At 38.8% G+C, this 21689-nt stretch overlaps 1 protein-coding gene across 1 annotated transcript in view; it reads right to left on the bottom strand.

Moving 5' to 3' along the window:
• DNAH12 (dynein axonemal heavy chain 12) overlaps positions 1–21689 on the bottom strand; it is a 243907-nt gene that overhangs the window by 130710 nt on the left and 91508 nt on the right. The window contains exons 27-31 of the mRNA XM_044253319.1: positions 10155–10307; positions 9668–9907; positions 9095–9340; positions 8635–8754; positions 2132–2241 (exon numbers count right to left, since the gene is read on the bottom strand). Of these exons, the coding sequence (XP_044109254.1) occupies positions 2132–2241; positions 8635–8754; positions 9095–9340; positions 9668–9907; positions 10155–10307 (869 nt within the window). The remainder of the gene's footprint in view (positions 1–2131; positions 2242–8634; positions 8755–9094; positions 9341–9667; positions 9908–10154; positions 10308–21689) is intronic.

The raw sequence follows: 21689 nt of genomic DNA, 5'->3' as shown, positions 1-21689 counted from the left end.
TTAAAGGTTGTGGGTGGCAAATTTAACTGTTATTAGAGGCCAAAAGACTGGGAATAAATGTTATGCAATGATGAAACATTTGGTAAATCTGTTCAGTAAAGTAACCTGAAAGACAGAAAATCTAATGAAAATGAAAGAAACTGCCTAATGAAACTGCCATTTTAGGAAAAAGGATAGTAAACAGATTATTATTAGTATATAATGCCAGCCAATGGTTACATTTAACAAAGAACTACTGGAAAGAAATGAGCCCAGAAAAAAAAATGGTCAGTTTGCAAACTGGAATGAAAGAGAATAAAGGGAGTCAAGAAATTCAGGAAACTACAGGCAATTTACTTTCATCCCCAACTGGTAAAAGATAAATTGAGAAAAGCTTTGAACAACAAACATCTACTCAGCCTGGTACCAAGGACCAAATTAAGGGTAGAGCTTGTATCACTATCAAAATGTATGAAATTTTAATATGGTTCCCAGTAATCATTTCAGGAGTGAAAATAGATTAAGCTTTGTCATCATCTCAATTAAAATTGATAGGTTCAAGGATACTGCAAGGGAATTTATAAAAGTATGACTTGGTAAGGACGGTAGTTGTGGCTACTGGCATATAGAGCTGCTTAGAATCAAACAAATAAGAAGCTTATCAAGTTTTTGAGGGAGTTTATGGACAAAGAAGCTATGAGTCTAGGCTAAAACACATGTGAATATTCAAGACTTAAAAATGATCCCTGCAGGGGCACCTGGGTGGCTCAGCCAGTTGAGGGTCTGTCTTGGGCTCAGGTCATGGTCCCAGAGGCCCTAGGGTCCTGGGACCAAGCCCCCGCATTGGTCTTCCTGCTCTGCAGGGGGATCTGCTTCTCCCTCTACCCTCTGCTCCTCCCCTGCCCGTGGTTGTGCTCTCTCTCTCACTCAAATAAAAAAATTTTTAAAAATGATTCTTGCATGAGAGTTGATTGTACTATTCCCTCTATTTTTGTATATGCTTGAGAACTTACATACTATGGAGTGTTTTTTGTTTTTGCTTTTTTTAAATCCTGTCTTTAACCTTTGAGACCTCAACTTTCTATAGGCAGGAAGAAGGCTGAAAACACTTCTCAGGTCCCAAGGACATATTCTCTATTGTTCACTTCACATGTGACCAGAGAAAAAAATGAAGATGGAAAGACTGCTCAAGAAAGTTGAACAAAAAAAAAAAAAAAAAAAAAAAGAAAAAAGGAAGAAAAGAAAAGAAAAAGAGAAAGAAAGAAACAAAGTTTAACCAGTGTCCATAAAGAACAGTTAACTGGAAAGCCCCTGTGAAATCATGCAGAAGTGGATCCAGGGTTTATGGCGTTTAAAGTTTATACAATCAGTAGAATAGGAAAAAAATACAAATGCAACTATGGATACAAAATGTCCAGAGCCACTATAATGATACCCTATATAATAAATGATGTGTATCAAATGATCATGGCTCCTTGGAAAGGCTCCTACAAGTTAGAGGTCCTGAGGTTTAAACTATCAGTATCACAGTCAATTTATCTCTGGAACAATTACCCAGATGGGTTTCAGAATTGCTATCAACCAATTTTGGCTATGTCTCCAGTTCTTCAATTTCTGGATAGTAGTGTCTGCTCTAATGACCTGTTTTAGGAAGCCCACTATTATAATTAAGACTAGGTGTGTGGAAGACAGACAACTTGTCTTTCTAGTCTGTAGGTCTTTGGATCAAGAAGAACAACTTCCAAATCTGATACAGAAACTATCATGCATCACCTAGAGATCTTGAACTTCAAGTACGTTTCATTGATTGACTAGAACTTTTAACTTATTTTCCTGGGAAGGAAAGGGTGTGTTTTATGTGCATGGAGGAGAGCAAATAACATAGGACCAAAAGGGCAAAGTGCACTGGTTGCTAGTGTCACCTCACTGAATGAGAATGCCTTACCAATCCTTGTTGGATGGGTAGCATGAGCGAGAAATAAATCTTTATTTTAAGCCACTGGGACAGAAATGGGGAGATGGAGGTCTTTGTTTCCTAGCCTACCTAGTGTACAAGATTTGTTGAGTCCTTTGGTTCATAAATTTTGTTTTAATAGTTCGATTTGAAAAATAACATTTAACTATGGTAGACAGAGATAATCTATAACCTTACCCATGTCTCACAATCATCATTTCATATGTCTGAATCATTTTTTCAAGAAAAAATTTAACTGGCTGAAGATTATGTACTTTGCAGACTTCATGAGCACATTCCAAAAATTCCTAAAATAAAAAAAAATGAATGCATTTTTATAAAATGGTATTATAAATCATCTCATATATTTTATAAATCTAGATTATTCATTTTGAAATAAAAAATCATTATCTTCCTATATTGATGAATTATTTCTTAAAGATTTTTTTAAAGATATTTATTTATTTATTTGTGAGAGAGAGTGCACATGTTAGCACAAGCAGAGGGAGCAGCAGGTAGAAGGAGAAGTAGGCTCCCTGATGAGCAAGGAGCCCCATGTGGTACTCGATCCCAGGACCCTGGGTTCATGACCTGAGCCATTGGGAGATACTTAAACAATTGGACCATGCAGGCATCCCTTAAAGCTTTATTTTTTTTTAACTTAGCTTTTTTTTAATTAAAAGGAGGTACAAAAAGAATTAAATTACTTTAAAAGTATTATTCCCTATTATAAGTTAATGATCAGAGCACCACAGCATTAGGTGCAAGCTGCATGGAAACTCCTTTTAATTGTGTTTTCAAGAATTACATTTTTGGTTAGGATGTGGAAGGACGTGCCAAAAAAATCCTTCACACTGTAGTAACTAGAAAGAAATGGAGAACCTAAAAAAGTAAATTTTAAAGATAGAGAAGTTCTCTGGGTACAAGTATGTCTAAAGGAATTAAATTTCAGAAACAGATCAGCCTTCCTAGGTGAGCACAAATTGATGCTAATTTAGCTGCTGGGAGCAGCTACAGACATCAGGTGGGCATTGGATTGGGTTTCTCACAGGCACAGGGACTTTGCTGAAGTAAAGAAAAACCATCAGAGAATTTAATGGTCATGTGGGCTCGTGTGACAGATTTCAATCTGGAGAAGCTCAAATGCAAATCTGATTTACCCACCGCCTTGTTTTTGCTGAGTATGAGGTGACACAAGAAATCAAAGGCTTAGCTAGAAAGGTACACAGATAGTCCCTAAATCTTAGGATGCTTAAACCCCAAAATGCTGCTAGAGGAATGGCCCTACAATACAGAACAATTTTCACTCTGAAAACGTGAAAACCAGAACTAAAGTTCGACAGTGCTGCCACAAAACTCTACTTGAACGCAACTGAACTGATCATCAGTCTAGCTACCTGACAAAGGAAAAACATACTTTTTCTGTGGGAAAATAATACTGTAGCCTCTACAATTGTTTTTACACAATTCTTAACATAAAATCAAACTTTGCAAGTCATGAGATGTAATAGCTGAAGATCAAGAGAAAAAAACCAAACTTCTGATGACCTAGAGGTCATAATTGGCAAAACAATAAAAATAACTTCTATAAATGTTTAAGAGAAAAATAGACAATATGATGGGAAACATGAAAAGATGAAGAAATCAGGGGCGCCTGGGTGGCTCAGTGTTAACCGGTTAAGCCTCTGCCTTCCTGGAATGGAGTCCCGCATCATGCTCCCTACTTAGCTGGGAGCCTGTTTCCCCCCTTCTCTCTGCCTGCCTCTCTGCCTACTTGTGATCTGTCAAATAAATGAAATCTTAAAAAAAAAAAAAAGAAGAAAAGATGAATTCAAGCAAAGAAAAATGTGGTTTTAATGAAACTAGATTGGACATACTAAAACGGAAAAAATATGTGAAATTAATAATTCATTGGATAGGTTTATCAGTGGACTGAATAAAACCGCCCCAAAAATCACTGATCTTAAAGACAGGCTAATAAAATGTATCCAAACTACAGCACAGAAAATCAAAACAATAAACAAAAACAGAACATAAAAGATGTGTGAGGCAATATAAAATTGACAGGGGAAGACAATGGCAAAAGAAATCTAACTTAAAAATCTCTCTACAGTGTGCAGCCCGCTGATACCTGAAACATGCAGAGTGTGACCTTCCTCAAGGAGCTTGTGGCAGCCTCAGTGCCTTCATGTTTAAAAGCAACCTTATCTTAGCAGCAGCTAGCCTCTCGGGGTCCTGAAAACCTTGTTTCCAGATTCCTTGGAGACTTGTGCTATCCTTAACCCCCACTAATCAAAAAAGATACAATCAGTCACTCCTCACAATCCTAGTATAGCTCTTTCTGCCTCCAGGTACTGTTTAGATACAGGCAGGAGAAATGGGTGGTCCCTGACTCCCCTGACTAGGCTCTGAAACCACTCCTGGCAGGTGGAGACTGAGACAGAGCTGAGCAAGAGATAAGGGAACAAAACAAGATGGCACAAGCTTCCCAGTCAGTTCTCAATAAAAGACTGATGCTGAAAGCCCTCTGTGGCAACCTATTTGGGAACTCTCTCACCCTAGAGAGCTTTTGTCTTTCTCTTCTCACCTTCACTTAATAAACTTTCCCCCTTTTGTGTCCATGAGATTCATTCTTCAGCCCCAATCAGACAAGAATCCTGCAAACCTGCAACAAAATGATCTAACATACATTTAATTGGTGTCCCAGAAGGACAAGGAAGACAAAAAAGAGAAGAAATATCTTGAGATAATTACTGAGAATTTCCTAAAGACATCAATTCATAGATTCAAGAGCTTGAAGTCCGGAATTGTGATGCCACCAACTTTGGCTTTCTTTTTCAATATCCCTTTGGCTATTCGAGGTCTTTTCTGGTTCCATATAAATTTTAAAATTATTTGTTCCATTTCTTTGAAAAAGATGGATGGTACTTTGATAGGAATTGCATTAATTGTGTAGATTGCTTTAGGTAGCATAGACATTTTCACAATATTTATTCCTCCAATTCAGGAGCATGGAACATTTTTCCATTTCTTTGTGTCTTCCTCAATTTCATTCATGAGTACTTTATAGTTTTCTGAGTATAGATTCTTAGCCTCTTTGGTTAGGCTTATTCCTAGGTATCTTATGGTTTGGGGTGCAATTGTAAATGGGATTGACTCCTTAATTTCTCTTTCTTCTGTCTTGTTGTTGGTGTAGAGAAATGCAACTGATTTCTGTGCATTGATCTTATATCCTGACACTTTACTGAATTCCTGTACAAGTTCTAACGGTTTTGGACTGGAGTCTTTTGGGTTTTCCACATAGAGTATCCTATCATCTGTGAAGAGTGATAATTTGACTTCTTCTTTGCCGATTTGGATGCCTTTAATTTCCTTTTGTTGTCTGATTGCTGAGGCTAGGACTTCTAGAACTATGTTGAATAACAGTGGTGATAATGGACATCCCTGCCGTGTTCCTGACCTTAGTGGAAAAGCTTTCAGTTTTTCTCCATTGAGAATAATATTTGCGGTGGGTTTTTCATAGATTCAAGAAGTGCAACAAATCCAAGCAAGATAAATACCAAACAAACAACACAAGGCACAAAACAAAGAAAGATATTAAGACAGCTGGAGAGAAAACACGCTCTAAAATCAGATATACATAAATAAGAAAAATACCTGACTTCCAGCCATAACAATGAGAGCCAGGAGTTAACAGAATAACATCTTTAAAACAATGAAGAAAGAGGGGAAGACCCCTGCCAATCTAGAATTCTGTATTTAGTGAAAAAATTCTTTAGAAATGAAAGCTAAGTAAAGACATTTCAAACAGAGAAAAGCTAACAGAATTAGTTGCCGAAAAGACTCACATGCACATAAGAAATACCAAAGGAAGTTCTTTCTGTTGAAGGAAAAAGATCTCAGATGAAAGCATATTTCTGCTAGAAAGAATTAAAAACACTAGAAAAGTAAACAGAAAGGACTTTTTTTCAAATGCTAATACCAAAATAAAAAAAAATAACACTGGATGTGGTTTATAATATGCAGAAATAAAATACATGATGACAATAGTACAATGGGCAGGGGTGAGTGCATAATAAAATTATACCTCTTAAAGATTTTATGCTGTTTCTGAAATGATGAAATACAAACTTAAATTGTAGGAAATCAAGGATGTATATTACAACCTGTGGAGTGACCACTGAGGTACTAAAAATCCAACAGAGAAGACAATGGAGAAATAAACACTGTATGAAACCAAAAAAAGTCAGTAAAGGAAAAACAAAGAAATACTGTACATATAAAAAGCAATAGGACATAGGTTTTTTTCAATGGCCCTGGCTCCCCTTGGCTCATCTGCAGGTGCAGTGAGTCACTTGGCTATGCACCTCGTAGCATTGACTCCTAGCAGTAGTTTTCAAACTGGAAGCTGGGAATCCATCGATTGATTGCTATATTCATAGGATAAGAATTCTCCATGAAAATGTTAAATTTTTAAAAATCCTATTAGCATATCTTGAATCATCTTGCTAATTACCTGGGGTATAATATAGAAATATATATGGTCTTTATTCCCAGTCCCTGGCACAGGGCCCTATAACCCTTAAGATTTCCTAAGTGATAGGAGTATCTTTGTTATTCTTTTTTTTTTATTATTAAAGATTTTATTTATTTGACAGAGATCACAAGTAGGCAGAGAGGCAGGCAGAGAGAGAGAGAGAGAGAGAGAGGAAGGGAAGCAGGCTCCCCGCTGAGCAGGGAGCCCGATGCGGGGCTCCATCCCAGGACCCTGGGATCATGACCTGAGCCGAAAGCAGAGGCCTTAACCCACTGAGCCACCCAGGCGCCCCTCTTTGTTATTCTTAATGAGCCTGGTGGTGGGTATTATGGAGGGCACGTATTGCATGGAGCACTGGGTGTGGTGCATAAACAATGAATTTTGGAACACTGAAAAGAAATAAAATAAAATGGGAAAAAATGAGCTCTTGTCAATCACACCCAAGTTTGTGGGGATAGCCTCAGGATGGGGCCAGTCACAAGAAAGACTCAGTGATGAAAGGGTTGGAACTTTCAGCCCTACTTATCAACCTTTGGTGAATGCACTGGGGTGGAGGAGGAAGGAAAAGGGCGGAAGACAGAGCTCTCTAAAAACTTCTGAACAACGAGATTCAGAGCGCTTCTGGTTTGGTGAGCGCATTGAGGTGCAGGGAGATTGACATACACTGAAGTATACTGCCACCGCCCCCGCCCGTACCTACCTTACCTTATACTTCTCTTCCATTTGGTTCCTCCCAAGTTGTATCCTTTATATCTTACTTTTTATTTTTTTAAAAGTAGGATCCACACCCAGTGTGGGTCTTGAACTAACAACCATCCTGAGGTCAAGAATACCTATGTTCTACCAGTGAGCCAGCCAGGATACCCCCTCCTCCAGACCCAGGCTGTATCCTTTATAATAAACTGGTAAACATAAGTAACTGTGTTCCTGATTTCTGTGAGCTATTCTAGTGAATTACCAAAGCTGGGTGGGGAGGTTATGGAAACCCCAGCCAATCAGAAACACAGGTGGCCCAGAACTTGAGACTGACTGAAGTGAGGGGCAGTCTTATAGGACTAAGACTTTAATCTGTGGAGTCTGACAATAACTACCTGGAGTTTGTGTCAGAATTGAAATGTTGAACATCCAGTTGGTGTCCAGAGAAGAGAACTGGTTGCTGTTTTTTTTTTTTTAAAGATTTTATTTATTTATTTGACAGAGAGAGATCACAAGTAGGCAGAGAGGCAGGCAGAGAGAGAGAGAGGAGGAAGCAGGCTCCCTGCTGAGCAGACAGCCCGATGCGGGACTCGATCCCAGGACCCTGAGATCATGACCTGAGCCGAAGGCAGCGGCTTAACCCACTGAGCCACCCAGGCGCCCCCCGAACTGGTTGCTGGTTTTAGAAAACACCCTAGAATCACATTAATCTGATACTGCCATAGAATGTATATTAGCATTTGCGTTTGAAGCTTAAAAAAAAAAAGGCTAAAAAAGTAAATGATGCCTTTAAGCACATGATGCCTTAAAGATATAATGGCTCAAACAAATTGAAATTTTCACATCAATATCAATAGAGAGATCAGGTAGAAGAATTGAATTATTAGATGGAAAAAAATCAGTACATGCTGAACTCAAAAAGTATTCACTGTACATTTTACCATAGAAATTGCCACAAAATAACATTTAATTTCAGCCACATGTCATCCATCTCAAGACTGTTTTGTTTGTAATTTAAATTTACTTGTGCTCTCTGTCAAATAAATAAAATCTTTTTTTAAATGCACTCATTCTCGGGGCGCCTGGGTGGCTCCGTGGGTTAAGCCACTGCCTTCGGCTCAGGTCATGATCTCGGGGTCCTGGGATCGAGTCCCACATCGGGCTCTCTGCTCAGCAGGGAGCCTGCTTTCCCATCTCTCTCTCTCTCTGCCTGCCTCTCTGCCTACTTGTGATCTCTCTCTGTCAAATAAATAAATAAAATCTTTAAAAAAAAAAAATGCACTCATTCTCTCAGAAAGAACATTATTTTTAAACTGAATCTTATTAACATTGGTATCATATAACAGAAAATACTAGAATTTACTCATGCTCATTAATGAAAGTGGCCAAAATAGGGGTTTATCCTCCAAATAGAATAATTTCCATCATTTAAAACAATCAAATAAGTCATTCTCACAGATTTACTTACATGATAGTCAGCTTCAGGAAGTTTAATACCAGGAAATAGGTCACTAGTTATTCCATTAAATAAGGGTATATCATGTGATAGAAACTTTGGTTCATTCACATCTTTAATTGATCGAAGAAGCTAAAATCATCCAAAGAGTGCAACATAAGTTACTTGCCCATATTCCCTCCCCTCCCCACCACTAAAAGTCAAAGTTCCTCTCACATTGCTCTATGGAATCCCCATACTAAAATGCCAACACTATGTTTATCAAGCCAGAAGGTCCTTGGATTCACACAAAGAATAATGAATAACATCACCCCAAAAGTACTATTTCAACCTCACATAAAAAGGTTCAAAGCCAACAGCTCTCTTACTTGCCTCGTTATAGCTCCCAATGAACTTTCCTTAAAAAAAATTCTTTTTAATTAAAAAACAATCTCATACTGAAGCTTTCACAACACATATATTTAATACTTACTAGTATATCTTCATTTTCATTTGGAAATTTTAGTTTTAGGTTTCCAGCAGCCACTAAAACTGCTTTTACTGCTCGCATTCCATAGTCATAATGAAATTGTGACGAGAGCTGCTCTGAGCAAAGCCTGTAGGTCATCACGATCTTCACAGACAGAGGTTTCGCATTCAGAAATCCATAGGAGTAGAGGGAGATTTCTGCTATGAGGGCATAGTTTGGAACCATCATGGCTACTGTTCTAAAAAGAACCTGGAGTATATAATGAATAAAATATATTATTTATATAAGGGAAACCGTTTTTAAAAGCTAACCACAAGCATCCCAAGAGAATGCGATGATATTCAAGTTTATTCCCCTAAAGGAGCACCTTTTCATTAATTCTGTGATTTTTTTTCAATAGCATGGTTTCATATACTTTAATAGGTATTAAAAACCTAAAAAAGTTTTTAGAGGTTTACCTTATGAGGGATGGCAAAGGTAAAAGGGAGATTTACAAATACATGTGAGAAAATCATACCACTCTGAGTGGATTGTGCTGTTACATTTGATTAAAATTACACTCTTATAAAATATTACCTTAAGATTGTCTGGCAATTCAGAACGTCCCGCGTAGCCAGGATTCATGGTAATGGCTACAAAACAGTTTGGATTGAGCTTCAGTTCTGTTCCTTCAAAAACAAACACTTCCAGTTTCTGTTGAATGGCTCTCTGAATGCAAAGGATCTGTTGAGCTACCACTGACAACACTTCCAACTCAATCCGATTAAATTCATCAAAGCAAGCCCAAGCACCAGAAGAGGCCAATCCTTTAAAAAACTAAGAACAAGACAAAAGCAACAGAGTTTTCTCACGAAGGAGCATCATTTGTTAAATATTGAATCTTTTAAGTCAAAACTGAAAATGAAACCCAGTAATCCCCCAAGTATAAAAACAATGTCTTTACCCCTAAAACTGAGGTTCAAGGAACGCATAAACATTCAGATAATGTTTAAACTTGAGTTTGTTTCAGTTTATCCCGTTGGACCCAGCTGTAAATTTATAACATTAATATGCAACTTTGTACCTTTCCCATTGCTAGATAATCTAGCCCATCTGAACAGTTGAACACCACACATTGGACAGCAAGAGCTTTAGCCAAGTCCTTGGTGGTTTCAGTTTTTCCTGTCCCTGCTGGTCCCTCTGGGGCTCCTCCGAGGTTCAAATAGAAGGCACCTATCTGAAAAGAAAAATGTATGTGAAAAGAAATCCATGCTTAAAAAAAAGAAAAGAAAAGAAAAAGAAATCCATGATTAACTGAAAAAAAAAGAACAGAAAACCTATGATAGACCATTGCTTACAAAATTGATTTAGTCTTATTTGTAGCTTCAAAGGGACAGTAATACAACTAGATTGTTCAGTTAATTTTTAGCATCCACTTCTCCAGCTGCACAAGGAAAATGTATCAAAATCACCTTATATTATAATACCTCATGGGTATCCCATTTGCCTTTACAAACAAAAGAGAATCTAGTCTTGAGGTATTAACATTGGGTCAGAAGGCTTTGACTAGAGATAGTTGTGGAGACCATTAATGACAACCTCCATGGCTAGATGCCAAGGGCCAACACCTGCAAATAAGTATTGTAAATAGGGGTCAAATAAGTGTTGTAAATAGGGGTCCATCAGCTGGAAGAAAAACAGATGACCTATTTACACAACTTGGTCCATAATTCACCTGGCTATTGCACTCCACTCATGGGATATTCTCCATTCCTACAACACTGTTGTGTAGTTCTCTTCCAGGAATGATCACCTTCTACCTTGCATTGCAGTTGATTTTGTACACTATTTTTTTTCTCTCTCAATTGGTCTTTAAGCTGCTTGAGAGCAAGGTCAGGAGTTTCTGAATTCTTCCTGGGTCTCCTTAACGACTACAACAGTGGCTGGAAATTTTTAGAAGCATATAAATTATAGTCAACTCCAACTGTGGAGTTTGTTTCAAGAGAACTAGTGTTAAGTGTGAAAATTAGCTCCTTTTAGAAAAAATCAGGTTAAGAAACCAAAGTTGTACATATAGTACAGGTAAGGCATAGATGGGAGCTCCCATCTATGGAGCTTAATTAATTTCTGCTTAATTTTGCCATGAACTTAAAGCTGCTCTAAAAAAAAAGTCTATTAAAAACAATTTAATAATAAAATAAGTTTTGATTAACATCTTATTTTACATTTACTAAAATAACTTTATTAAAAGCAGTGTCAATATTTTACCCTTCTTTATAATATATATACCCAAGTTTATAATAAATGCTATACTATTAATGCCCATTAACTTGACTGCTGGAAACCTCAGGTTCTCCCAAAATACTTACAAATGGGTTCCCTTTATTACAAACAACGGAATTTTTTTCAGTGCATAGTGTTCTAGACAAGTGTTTAGTGAGATTCTTATCTTAGAACTCAAAGCTAGGAGCTTCCACAAGTATTCACAGCTTCTAATTTTTCTGAGGCCCCGTATAGGACACAGAGGCTTGAGATTCATTTACACAACAAATATTTAGGGACTGTGTACTTGCTCACCCCTAGAGTAGAGAACAAGACAGACATGGTCCCTGCTCTCCGGCAGCTTCTTGAGAAAGTAGAAGTTTTGGTGAAACACGTTATCCTAGATGCACTGACACTTTTTACTGGCCATTGTACCCATCCCTCAATTGCTGTATCAGCTACAAATAGCTCACAACTGTTTTTTTTCTCTCCTAAGAATTTCCCTCTACTAATAGGAGCTACCTTATCCAGGTCACCTGGGTGACTCAGCTGTTAAGCATTTGCCTTCGGCTCAGGTCATGATCCCAGGATCCTGGGACTGAGCCCCGCATTGGGCTCCCTGCCCCTCAAGGAGTCTGGTTCTCCAACCCCCCACTCCCCCTGCTCTGTTCCCTCTCTTTCTCTCTCTCTCTCTGTCAAATAAATAATAAAATCTTAAAAGAATAGGAGATATTTTATCCACAAACACCTGAAAGCTTACTCACACCCTTGTTACTGTTAAAACCATTGGTTATCTTACCAGCAAAAACAGTTTACTCAGGAATGGAAGACCATTGCAATTCACACCATGAAAGCTACTATCAAACCATGGGCAAGTCCAGAGAATGCAGGAGAGGAATGCTCCTTTATAGAGGAAAGGGAACGATGGGAGGGACCATTATAAACAAGAAGCCCATTGGAAGAAACTGGGAGTTCCAAGTGTAGTAGCTTTTTATTGGCTGATTTGTGACAGTCTTTCATTGGCTGGACTCTTCCTTAAGAAGAAAGTCCTTAATCCTGTCTGGGAAGTCAAGCATATACTTCTTCCTGTCATGAATGAAAGTACCTCTCTTCCTGTTGGTTTTGCACAAGGAGTGGTAGTAGGCCTTGAGAGCTTCTCCTTCTGGCCTCTCAACTCCATTTTAGTGAGGTTTCCCTTCCTTAATTTTCATAACTCTAGCCCCAGGTGTAGTCGACTGATAGTCAATGACCATAAAGAGATATAAAAGCCAGGCCCCTTTGCCTTAAAGTGGGGTACACCCAGGATGCATTTCATGCTCGAAAGCTCCCCATGGGACCAGGCTAAGCCTATACTTCTGTTGAAACTACATCTTTATTTAGCTTTCCCCACCTATTTTTCTCACTTTCCTACAGGTTTTTACTGAGGACATTCCCCAGTAAATCATTTGACCAAGAATTCTCATTCTGTCTCTGCTTCTAGAGGACTCAAGGACACTTGAATTTTACTTACTCAGCACAGGTGGATTGGTGTTTCTTAATGCTTCTCCTCAATTCCCAGGTAGTGTTACCAGATTTAGCAAATAAAAATACAGAATGCCCAGGTAAATTTTAATTTCTGGGCACCTGGGTGGCTCAGTTGGTTGAGCCACTGCCTTTGGCTCAGGTCATGATCCCAGAGTGCCAGGATCGAGTCCTACACTGGGCTCCCAGCTCCACGGGGAGTCTGCTTCTCCCTCTGACCTTCTCCTCTCTCATGCTCTCTCTCACTCTCTCTCTCTCTCAAATGGATAAATAAAATCTTTTAAAAAAATTTTGGATTTCAGGGGATGCCTGGGTGGCTCAATCAGTTAAGTGTCTGCCTTCAACTCAGGTCATGATCCCAGGATCCTGGTATCAAGTCCCACATCAGGCTCCTTGCTCATTCTCAGCGGGGAGCCTACTTCTCCCTCCACTTGCCTCTCTCTCTGCCTGCTGCTCCCCCTATTTGCACACTCTCTCTCTCTGACAAATAAATAATATTTATTATTTATTATAAATATTTTTAGGACAAATAAATAAATACATTAAAAAAATTTTGGATTTCAGATAAACAATAATTGGTTAATATAAGTATGTCATGTGCAATATTTGGAACATACTTACACTAACAAATTATTATTTATCTGAATTTCAAATTTACCTGAGAGTCACATATTTTATCTGGCAACCTTATACTCAAGTGGTTTTTGTTTTTTGGTTTTTGTTTTATATAGTCATAGTTTTATCTTTCATAGCTCAACAAGCACAGAACTTAGTATCACCCCCTACATTTTCAGCTCTCTCCCTCCTTTCAGCAGAACTAACTTGGAGTTCCAAGGCTCAGATGGACTTTACTCATCTTCCTTTCATGTCTCCCAGAACTCCACTGCAAAAACTGATACCATTTTCTGAAACTTCAGTTTTCTCTTTAAATCTCTAATACCTTCTTTTTCTAATTATCCCTAATGGGAGTGACTCGTAATTTTCAAGCATTGGTACCCAAACATTCTTGTATTCTACAAAAGGATCCAGAAGTAAATATACATTACTATAATTTCATATAAAGGGATTTTGGGACCAGGAAGGGATATCTCTATTCAACTATTACAGATAAGAGAATAAAATGAGGAGGGGGAGGAGCAAGGTGGCAGAGGAGTAGGAGACCGAATTTCGTCTGACTCCAGGAATTCAGGTAGATAGTTATCAAACCATTCTGAAGATCTACAAACTCAACAAGATATCAAAGAATAGCAGCAATTCTATGAATGCAAAAGTGACCACTTTCTGGAAGATAGAACATGTGGAGAAGTGAATCCAAGATGATATATGGGAAGACAGACCATGTGGAAGACAGACCATGGGAGAAGTGAATCCAAGATGGTATATGGGAAGATAGACCACGGGAGGAAGATAGACCAGTAGACAGTTGGTTGAGTGGCTTACCAACTGAGCCACCCAGGTGCCAGCTCCCAGCAAGTGATATAGCAGCAGAGCACAAAATTGGAACTTTTAGATGTCTGCTCTGCTGAGGGACATCAATCACTCCAGCGGCTCAGTGGGATTGGAGGGGCAGTGGTACCTTCATGGGGACAGTGTGGTCTCAGGACCTGCAGGGTCACAGAAAGACCAAGGGTGTCTGAGGGTGGCAGAGCTTCCAGGTATTGGAGCGGTAAAGCCAGCTGCAGAGACGGAGCTGAGGAGGAGGCTCACAGCTTGGGATTGCCATAATCCATGATCTGAGGCAGAGTCTGGCCACTACTCTTTGAACAGGGACCCCCACAAGAGGCAGATCCAGGGAGACTCCCTGTACTCCCCCAGAGGAGGGGAGTGGGAACCTGCCACAGGATTTGGCGCTTGGTTTGGAGACTCCAAATACAGCCATAAGCCAGATATAGAAATGCTTGGTCACAAGCCAGGTGAGCATGGAGTGCAGCCAGAGACCAGGGAAACAGGAGTGATTGACTGCTTTTCTCTGAGGGAAAACTGAGGAGTGGTGCACCAAGTTCTTGGACCCTCCCGGTCGGAGATTGGGAGGCCGCCATTTTCATTTCTGTCTTCCAAAGCTATAGAGAAAGCATTCATGGAACAAAAGCTAATGAGAGCAAACCCAAGCAGATTGATTAGCCTGGCCCCTGGCAAGGGCAGTGCAATTCCACCACAGGCAAAGACATGGGAGAATCACTGCAACAGGCCCCTACACTCCCCAGAAGATTAGCATGACCATCCTGCCAAGACCAAGTCTACTGATAAATGAGAATTGCAAAACACCAGTGCTAAGGGAATACAGCACACATGGCTTTTTCCCCATGATTCTTCAGTCTTTCAAAGTTAATTTTTTTTAATTTTATTTTTTCTTTTTCTATTTTTTTAAAAATTTTCTTTCCTATTTTAACCATCTTATCAATTCCTTTTTTCAAATATTATTTAATTTTCATTTTTATAGTCGTGTTCTACCCTTCATTTTATTTAACCTTACTTTTTGGGTATATACAGAGTTTTTCTTTCTTTAAGATTTTAAGATACAGTTTATTTTTTTAAAGACTTTATTTATTTATTTGACAGACAGAAATCACAAGTAGGCAGAGAGGCAGACAGAGAGAGAGGAGGAAGCAGGCTCCCCTGCTGAGCAGAGAGCCCAATGTGGGGCTCAATCCCAGGACCCTGGGATCATGACCTGAGCCGAAGGCAGAGGCTTTAACCCACTGAGCCACCCAGGCGTCCCAGGGTACAGTTTCTTTAAACAGACCAAAATCTAGTGTATAGCTTTGTTCTAGTGTCCCACCTGATCACATTCTCTCCTTTCCTTTTTCTTTTCTTTTTTTTTTTTTTTAATTTTTTCCTTTCTGGGGGGTGCCTGGGTGGCTCAGTGCTTAAGGCCTCTGCCTTCAGCTTGGGTCATGATTCCAGGGTCCTGGGATCCGGCCCTGCGTCTGATTCTCTGCTCAGTGGAGAGCCTGCTTTCTCTTCTCTCTCTGCCTGCCTCTCTGCCGACTTGTGATCTCTGTCTGTCAAATAAATAAAATCTTGAAAAAGTTTAATTTTTTTCTTTCTTTTTTCAACCAACTTCTTATCAATTCCTTTTTTAAAATCTTTTTAAATTTTCATCTCTACAATCATATTCCATCCTTTCTTCACATTTACCCTTTTTTTATATATATATGTATATATGTAAGTTTTTCTTTCTTTAAAATTTTGGGAAGTACTTTCTTCTAACAGACCAAAATACATCCAAAATCTAGTGTGTGGCTCTGTTCTATACACCAGCCTGATCATATTCTTTTTTTCTTTATCTTTCCTTTTTTTTCCTTTCTCCCCCTCCCTCCCATTTTGGGTCTCTTCTTTGTTTAGTGTATATTTTTATGGGTTGTTGTTACCCTTTTAGCATTTTGTTCTCTCATCATCTGTTCTTCTCTGGACAAAAATGACAAAACAAAAAAACTAACCTCCAAAAAAGGGGGGAGGGCAAGAGGCAGTATGGATTGCCAGGGACCTAACCAATATGGACATTAGTAAGATGTTGGAACTAGAGTTCAGAATGACAATTACAAAGACACTAACAGGGCTTGAAAAAAGCATTGAAGATACTAGAGAATCTCTTTCTGAAGAAATAAAAGAACTAAAATCTAACCAAGTCAAAAGCCAAAAGGCTATTAATGAGGTGCAATAAAAAATGGAGGCTCTTACTGCTGGATAAATGAGGCAGAAGAGAGAATTAGTGACATAGAAGACCAAGTGATGGAGAATAAAGAAGCTGAGAGAGGGAGAGAGATAAACAACTACTGGATCATGAGAGGAGAATTTAGAAATAAGTGATACCATAAGACAAAACAATATAAGAATAATTGGGATCCCAGAAAGAGAAGAAAGAGAGGGGCAGAAGGTATACTGGAGCAATTATAGGAGAGAACTTCCCTAATTTGGGGAAGGAAATGAGCATCAAAGTCCAGGAGGCACAGAAACCACCCCCCATCAAAATCAATAAAAAATAGGTCAACACTTCATCATCAATAGTAAAACTTACAAGTCTCAAAGACAAAGAGAAAATCCTGAAAGCAGCTTGGGGACAAGAGATCTGTAATCTACAACACGAGATTGGCAGCAAACCTATCCACAGAGACCTGGCAAGGCAGAAAGGACTGGCATGATATATTCAGAGCACTAAACAAGAAAATTTGCAGCAAGAATACTATATCCTGTTAGCCTGTCATTGAAAATAGAAGGAGATAAAAAGCTTCCAGGACAAACAGAAACTAAAAGAATTTGCAAACACCAAACCAATCCTCCAGGGAATATTGAAAGGGGTCCTCTAAGCAAAGAGAGAGCCTAAAAGTAACATAGACCAGAAGGGAACAGAGACAATATACAGTGACACATTACAGGCAATACAGTAGCACTAAATTCAAATCTTTCAAAAGTTATCCTGAATATAATGGGGTAAATGTCCCAATCAAAAGACAAAAGGTATCAGATTTGATTAAAACAAACAAACAAGACCCACTGATATGCTGTCTGCAGGAGACTCATTTTACACCGAAAGACACCTCCAGATTTAAAGTGAGGGGTGAAAAAACATTTACCAGACTAATGGACATCAAAAGAAAGCTGAGGTGGCAATCCTTATATCAGACAAATTAGATTTTTTAAAAAGATTTTATTTACTTCACAGAGACAGACACAGCAAGAGAGGGAACACAAATAGGAGGAGTGGGAGAGGGAAAAGCAGGCCCCCCACTGAGCAGAGAGCCCAATGCAGGGCTCAATCCCAGACGCTGGGATCATGACCTCGATCATGACGTGAGCCAAGGCAGACGCTTAATGATGGAGACATGCAGGCACCCCAACAAATTAGATTTTTTTTCCAATTTATTTATTTTCAGAAAAACATTATTCATTATTTTTTCACCACACCCAGTGCTCCATGCAAGCCGTGCCCTCTATAATACCCACCACCTGGTACCCCAACCTCCCACCCCACCGCCACTTCAAACAAATTAGATTTTAAACCAAAGACTATAATAAGAGATGAGGAAGGACACTATATCATATATAAAGGGTCTGTCCAACAAGAAGAGCTAACAATTTTAAATATCAATGCCCCTAACATGGAGCAGCCAATTATATAAACAAATTAATAACAAAATCAAAGAAACACATTGACAATAACACAATAATAGTAGGTGATTTTAACACGCCCCCAACACTGAAATGGACAGATCACCTAAGCAAAAGATCAACAAGGAAATAAAGGCCTTAAATGACACACTGGACCAGATGGACATCACAGATATATTTAGAACATTCCGTCCCAAAACTACAGAATACACATTCTTCTCTAGTGCACATGGAACATTCTCCAGAATAGATCAATTCCTGGGTCACAAATCAGGTCTCAACCAGTACCAAAAGACTGGATCATTCCCTGCATATTTTAAGACCACAATGCTTTGAAACTGGAACTCAATCACAAGAGGAAAGTTGGAAAGAACTCAAATACATGGAGGCTAAAGAGCATCCTACTAAAGAATGAATAGGTCAACCAGGAAGTTTAAGAAGAATTTTTAAAAATTGTGAAAATGAAAACACAACTCTTCAAAATCTTTAGGATGGAGCAAAGGTGGTCCTCAGAGGGAATGAGATAGCAATATAAGTCTTTGTCAAGAAACAAGAAAGGTCTTAAATATACAACCTAACCCCTACACCTAAAGGAGCTGGAGAAAGAACAGCAAAGAAAGCCTAAATTCATCAGGAGAAGAGAAATAATAAAGGTCAGAATAGGAACCAATGAAAAAGAAACCAAAAGAACAGGAGAACAGATCAACATATGTAGAAGCTGGTTCCTTGAATTAATTAATAAGACTGATTAAACCCTTAGCCAGACTTATCAAAGAGAAAAGAGAAAGGACCCAAATTAATAAAATCATGAATGAAAGAGGAGAGATCACAACTAACACCAAAGAAATACAAACAATTATAAGAATTTATTATGAGCAACAATACGCCAGCAAATTAGACAATCTGGAGTGGATAGATTCCTAGAGACATATAAACTACCAAAACTGAACCAGGAAGAAATAGAAAACCTGAACAGACCCATAACCAGTAAGGAAATCGAAGCAGTAATCAGAAATCTCCCAACAAACAAGAGTCCAGAGTCAGATGGCTTCCCAGGGGTAATTCTACCAAACATTTAAAGAAGAATTAATTACTATTCTCCTGAAACTGTTCCAAAAAATAGAAATGGAAGGAAAACCTCCAAACTCATTCTATGAGGCCAGCATTACCTTGATCCCCAAACCAAAGACTTCATCAAAAAGGAGAATCACAGACCAATATCCCTGATGAACATGGATGCAAAAATTCTCACTAAAACACTAGCCAATAGGATCCAACAGTACATTAAAAGGATAATTCACCACAACCAAGTGGGATTTACTCCTGAGCTGCAAGGTTGGTTCAACATCCGTAAATCAATCAAAGTGATATAAAACATTCATAAAAGAAAGAACAGGAACCATATGATACTCTCTGTTGATGCTGAAAAAGCATTTGACAAAGTACAGTATCCTTTCTTTTTTTTTTTTTTAAGATTTTATTTATTTATTTGACAGAGAGAGATCACAAGCAGGCAGAGAGGCAGGCAGAGAGAGAGAAGGAAGCAGGCTCCCTGCCGAGCAGAGAGCCCGATGTGGGCCTCGATCCCAGGACCCTGAGATCATGACCTGAGCCGAAGGCAGCGGCTTATCCCACTGAGCCACCCAGGCGCCCTACAGCATCCTTTCTTGATCAAAACTCTTCACAGTGTAGGCATAGAGTGTACACACCTCAATATCATCAAAACCATCAATGAAAACCCACAGCAAATATCATTCTCAATGGGGAAAAACTGAGAGCTCTTCCCTTAAGATCAGGAACATGGCAGTGATATCTACTATCACCATTGCTATTCACCATAGTACTAGAAGTCCTAGCCTCAGCAATCAGACAACAAAAAGAAATAAAAGATATACAAATCAGCAAATAAAAACTCTTGGGTGCCTGGGTGGCTCAGTGGGTTAAAGCCCCAGCCTTCAGCTCAGGTCATGATCCCAGGGTCCTAGGATCGAGCCCCACATTGGGCTCTCTGCTCTGCAGGGAGCCTACTTCCTCCTCCCTCTCTGTCTGCCTCTCTGCCTACTTGTGATCTCTGTCTGTCAAATAAATAAATAAAATCTTAAAAAAAAAGAAAAAGTCAAACTCTCATTCTTTGTGGATGATATCATACTTTATGTGGAAAACCCAAAAGATTCTACCCCAAAACTGCTAGAACTCACAAAAGAATTGAGTAAAGTGTCAGGATATAAAATCAATGCACAGATATCAGTTGCATTTCTATACACCAACAGCAAGACAGAACAAAGAGATATTAAGGAGTTGAACCCATTTATAATTGCACCCAAAATCATAAAGACACTTAGGAATAAATATAACCAAAGAGGTAAAGGATCTGTACTCAGAAAACTATAGAATACTCATGAAAGAAATTGAGTAAGACACAAAGAAATGGAAAAACATTCCATGCTTATGGATTGGAAGACAAATATTGTGAAAATGTCCATACTACCTAGAGCAATCTACACATTTAATGCAATCCCTATCAAAATATCCTCAACTTTTTTAAAGAAATGGAACAAATAGTCCTAAAATTTGTATGGAATCAGATAAGACCTCACATAGCCAGAGGAATGTTGAAAAAGAAAACCAAAGCTGGGTGCATCACAATTCCATACTTTAAGCTCTATTACAAAGCTGTCATCATCAAGACAGTATGGTTCTGGCACAAAACCAGACACATAGATCGATTGAAAGCCCAGAAATGGACCCTCAACTTTATGGTCAACTAATCTTCAACAAAGCAGGAAAGAATGTCCAATGGAAAAAAGACAGCCTCTTCAATAAATGGTGTTGGGGAAATTGGACAGCCACATGCAGAAGAATGAAACTGGACCATTTCCTTGCACCACACACAAAAATAGTCTCAAAATGAATGAAAGACCTCAGTGTGAGATAGGAATCCATCAATATCCTTGAGGAGAACATAGGCAGCAACCTCTTTTGACCTCAACCACAGCAACTTCTTCCTAGAAACATCGCCAAAGGTAAGGGAAGCAAGGGAAAAAATGAACTATTGGGACTTCATCAAGATCGAAAGCTTTTGCACAGCAAAGGAAACATTCAACAAAACCAAAAGACAACCAACAGAATGGGAGAATATATTTGAAAATGTCTTATCAGATAAAAGGCTAGTATCCAAAATCTATAAAGAACTTATCAAACTCAACACTCTAAGAACAAATAATCCATTCATGAAATGGGTAGAGGACATGAACAGACATTTCTGCAAAGAAGATATCCAAATGGCCAACAGATGTATGAAAAAGTACTCACAACATCACGCAGCATCAGGGAAATACAAATCAAAACGACAATGAGATATCACCTCACACCAGTCACAATGGCTAAAATTAACAAGTCGGGAAATGACAGGTGTTGGCGAGGATGCGGAGAAAGGGGCACCCTCCTACACTGTTGGTGGGAATGCAAGCTGGTGCAGCCACTTTGGAAAACAGTATGGAGGAAGTTGAAAATAGAGCTACCCTATGACCCAGCAATTGCACAACTGGGTATTTACACCAAAGATACAAACATGGGAATCGAAAGGGGCACGGGCATCTACATGTTTATAGCAGCAACGTCCACAAGAGCCAAACTATGGAAAGAGCCTACATGTCCCTCAACAGATGAATGGATAAAGACGATGTGGTATACATATACAGTCGAATATTTTGTAGCCTTCAAAAAA

The sequence above is a fragment of the Neovison vison genome, chromosome 6 (assembly GCF_020171115.1).
Source record: "Neovison vison isolate M4711 chromosome 6, ASM_NN_V1, whole genome shotgun sequence".
NCBI lineage: Eukaryota > Metazoa > Chordata > Mammalia > Carnivora > Mustelidae > Neogale > Neogale vison.
Note: the sequence above shows the minus strand (reverse complement) of the source record. Positions and strands in the feature narration are given on the sequence as shown.